The sequence below is a fragment of the Mus pahari genome, chromosome 2 (assembly GCF_900095145.1).
Source record: "Mus pahari chromosome 2, PAHARI_EIJ_v1.1, whole genome shotgun sequence".
NCBI classification, from domain to species: Eukaryota; Metazoa; Chordata; class Mammalia; order Rodentia; family Muridae; genus Mus; species Mus pahari.
The window spans coordinates 154,510,571-154,513,892 of NC_034591.1; the positions used below are offsets into that span (position 1 = coordinate 154,510,571).

General features: G+C 41.7%; 1 protein-coding gene across 4 annotated transcripts in view; it reads left to right on the plus strand.

The window, feature by feature from the left end:
* Window positions 1-3,322, plus strand: part of Pik3c2g (phosphatidylinositol-4-phosphate 3-kinase catalytic subunit type 2 gamma) — a 333,974-nt gene that overhangs the window by 101,528 nt on the left and 229,124 nt on the right. For all 4 annotated transcript variants that reach the window (XR_003843304.1, XM_029535677.1, XM_021191148.2 and 1 more), the window contains one exon: window positions 1,943-2,065. Coding sequence is in view for 3 of the 4 variants with exons in the window: in XM_029535677.1 (XP_029391537.1) it covers window positions 1,943-2,065 (123 nt within the window). In the remaining variant the exon portion in view is untranslated. The remainder of the gene's footprint in view (window positions 1-1,942; window positions 2,066-3,322) is intronic.

Sequence of the window (3,322 nt, forward strand, 5' to 3'; positions counted from 1 at the left end):
AAAAAAAAAAAAAAAGGAATTCAATTAGGAATGTGAATCAAATTATCAAATTATCTGTTTGCATAAATAGGAACTTATGTTTAAAGGAGAATAATGGGATCTTAGATCTGACCATAAACAAACATACAAAAGAACCTCAGAAAACATGATGTTTTACTACATGCCTTTCCTAACCTCATTACAACAGAAATAGTAGGGAAAAAAATAATAAGAAACAAACAAAACAAAAGCTGTCTAATTCCTCCAACAACCTCAGCAAATGTGTGACAGAACTCTCCAGACAAAATCATACATACTGAGGAAGACAATGAAGAGGGTCATAGACCATAGAAAGGCTCTTCTAAGTCGATAGTCTAGCGAGGTTAGTTTGGAAGGAAATTGGTCATATTTCCAAAAGCTGTCTTATCATGTCAATGGAGTCCCCTCCTGAATCTCAGAGGCATTCTTCACAGTGAAAAAAATGAAAATCTTGAAGTGCATACAAGAACAGAAAAGAGAGAAGTGCTGGGTGTCTCCAGCCTTCACCTCAAGGAAATGCACATCAAAGATTCTGTGTTGCCCCAGTCAGAGCTGCCACCACAGGAAGCAGAAGAGATAGCAACAGCCACAGGAGGGATATGGTGAAAAGCCAGCTTCGTGCACACTGGATGGGAATGCAGGCTAGCACAGACTCACTGCGGAGATTTCTCAAAGAAGCACAGATTTACTACTGTGAAGCTCTACTAGCCCCCAAAGAACCTACTATGTGACTTACACATATCCCTGTTGAAGGTGACTCTGCCCACCATAGCCAAGTTATGGAATCAGATAAACTTCCAACTACATAAACATAGATAAAAGATTCTATTTCAACACAGTAGAGTATCACTGTACCATGAATAAGGATGAAATCATATCCTTTGCAAGGAAGAAGGATGAAGCTGAAGATCAGGTTAGGCAAAACAGTCCAGACTTAGAAGGATAAACACCATATGTTTAGTATCAAATGTAGGATCTAGCAGGAAAATTGGTGCACAAGAACATAAAAGGGAGGTTATTATGAAAGAAGATCAAAAAAAAGGAAGGGTGGATGGGGAAAGGTAGTGGGATACTGAATGCAGCTAAAATAAACACTTTATTATATGCATGCATGAGCATAGCACAAAGAAACCATTATTTTGTACTGTAAATGTCAACTTATGGAAATAATTTTTTTTTAAAAAAAAGTTTCTATCGTGGTTGGTGCCTGTAGTCCAGAAGTTGAGCAGATGAGACTAGAAGACCACATCAGACTTCAGAGCAAATTCCAAGCTAGGCTGTGGAAAGACAATGTCTCAAAAAACACGGGCAAGGAGCATCACACAAAATGCAGGAATTGATGTTCTTTGTTCTCAGAGGCCCTGACTCTCTCTCTCTACCTTCTCCCATCAGCATTTGAATTAACAGGGGAATAACTTCAGTCTTGTGTCTGCTTCTCCTAAGATGCAATTCACTTCTTCACCCATCTTGAGGGGTATCCAGGTGTTATGAGACACCCTTGCCTACTGCACACTCACACACACACACATGCACATACACGTGCACACAAATGCACACACACAAACAAGTTGCAGGTGAGGAAGGGTTGAGGCTGAACCTTGTGAATATCCATGGTTGCTCTGATGTAACTGCTCTTGCCATCTCAGTACAGAACCCTTACAATCCAGGTTTCTGGATTTCCCAGAGGGAGCAGGTCATTGTGTTGTTGAACTGGTGTCACGACAGACAAAGGAAAGTTATGGGGCTGCCTGTTTGCAGTCTTCCTGACATACCCAACATAAATTTTTATAGCGTCTTTTAAAGCACATTTTGCACAAACAAATATATTTTTGTTGTTCAACTTGGACAATAACAATAATTGACCCCTTTCAGGAAGCTATCTTCTTTCATGTGTTGAGTTTATTGGATCAATGTTTCTTTTCAGCTACAAAGCATTTTCGTTTTCCTGCTGGCTCACATATGCTGGGAAGAAGCTGTGCCAAGTGAAAAGCTGCAGGTCCCTGCCAGTCACAAAGTCATTCTCCTTTTTGGTCAACTGGAATGAAATGTAAGCTTAACCTCTATTCTGGCTATAATGACTACCTAAGAAAAGTGACCCTTGTTCCATTTTAAACAGATCGTGGTGTGTGTGTGCGTGTGTGTGTGTGTGTGTGTGTGTGTGTGTGTAAGAGACAGAGTAACAGAGACATAGAGACACACAGACAGACACACACATAGATGGGGAGGGGAAAGAGAGGAGGGAGGAAAGGGAGGAGGAGGAAGAGGAGGAGGGGGAAAGGAAGAGGAGGACAAGGATGATGATGAGGAGGAGTGTTTGGGAACCAGCTAACTGATTTGATGGTATGAGAAGTACAGAGGAGCAGTAGATAACAGACTGTTCCTTCAACAGATCTAAAGTCCATTGAAAATTCTAAATAACTGTGTCATCCATTTGACTGAATTGCGGATCAGGGAAAATCATAAATACAAGGGGTGCTGTTGTTCACTCACGCTCTGGAGATAAGGGGCATCCTGAACTTTAACCAAGTTGGTTTCAGATTAAGAGCAATTAATCATCTGATAATATGTAGTCTCTCTTTTTACACAGAAACCAGTTGCATATTTATTTAAATAATCAATGGGGGTGGGAATAAGTACCTAGAATGCATTGCTAATTAAAGGGAGAGGTTCCAGTTTCTTCCCCTAGTGGTCATTTATTAAAGCCCCCTTTTTTTTTTTTTTTTTTTAAGGGATTCATATATTTTTACTCTATGTCTATACGTGGTTGACTTTATGTGTGTGTACTATGTGTGTACAGTGCTCATGGGAGCTCTGAGAGGGCGCTGGATCCCCTCAGATGGTTGTGAACCCCAGACCTTTGCAAAAGCAGCCAGTGCTCATGACTGCGGAGTCATCTCTCCAGTCCCTTAGCTGCCTTCTTGACTCCACTCCCCTGTACCTCTTCCCTTACTTCCCCCAACACAAGTCCTCTTCTTAACTCAAACACTTGGGGTTACCAGCCCATCCGTGGCATTGGTAATGTTCCTGAAGCTTCTTTCTCTACTCCTGGCACTGTCCAATTTCTGTGTGGTCTGTAATGCTTCTCTGAGATCTGCATTCTCTACCTGCCAAGTGGAAGAATATACCTGCTCATTGATTCTCAGAGCTCTCAAAAGGCCTAGCTTTGGAAGACAGTTTGGTTCTCAGTATTTATCATATGTCAGCTGAACGTGGTGGCGCACGCCTTTAATCCCAGCACTCAGGAGGCAGAGGCAGGCAGATTTCTGAGTTCGAGGCCAGTCTGGTCTACAAAGTGAGTTCCAGG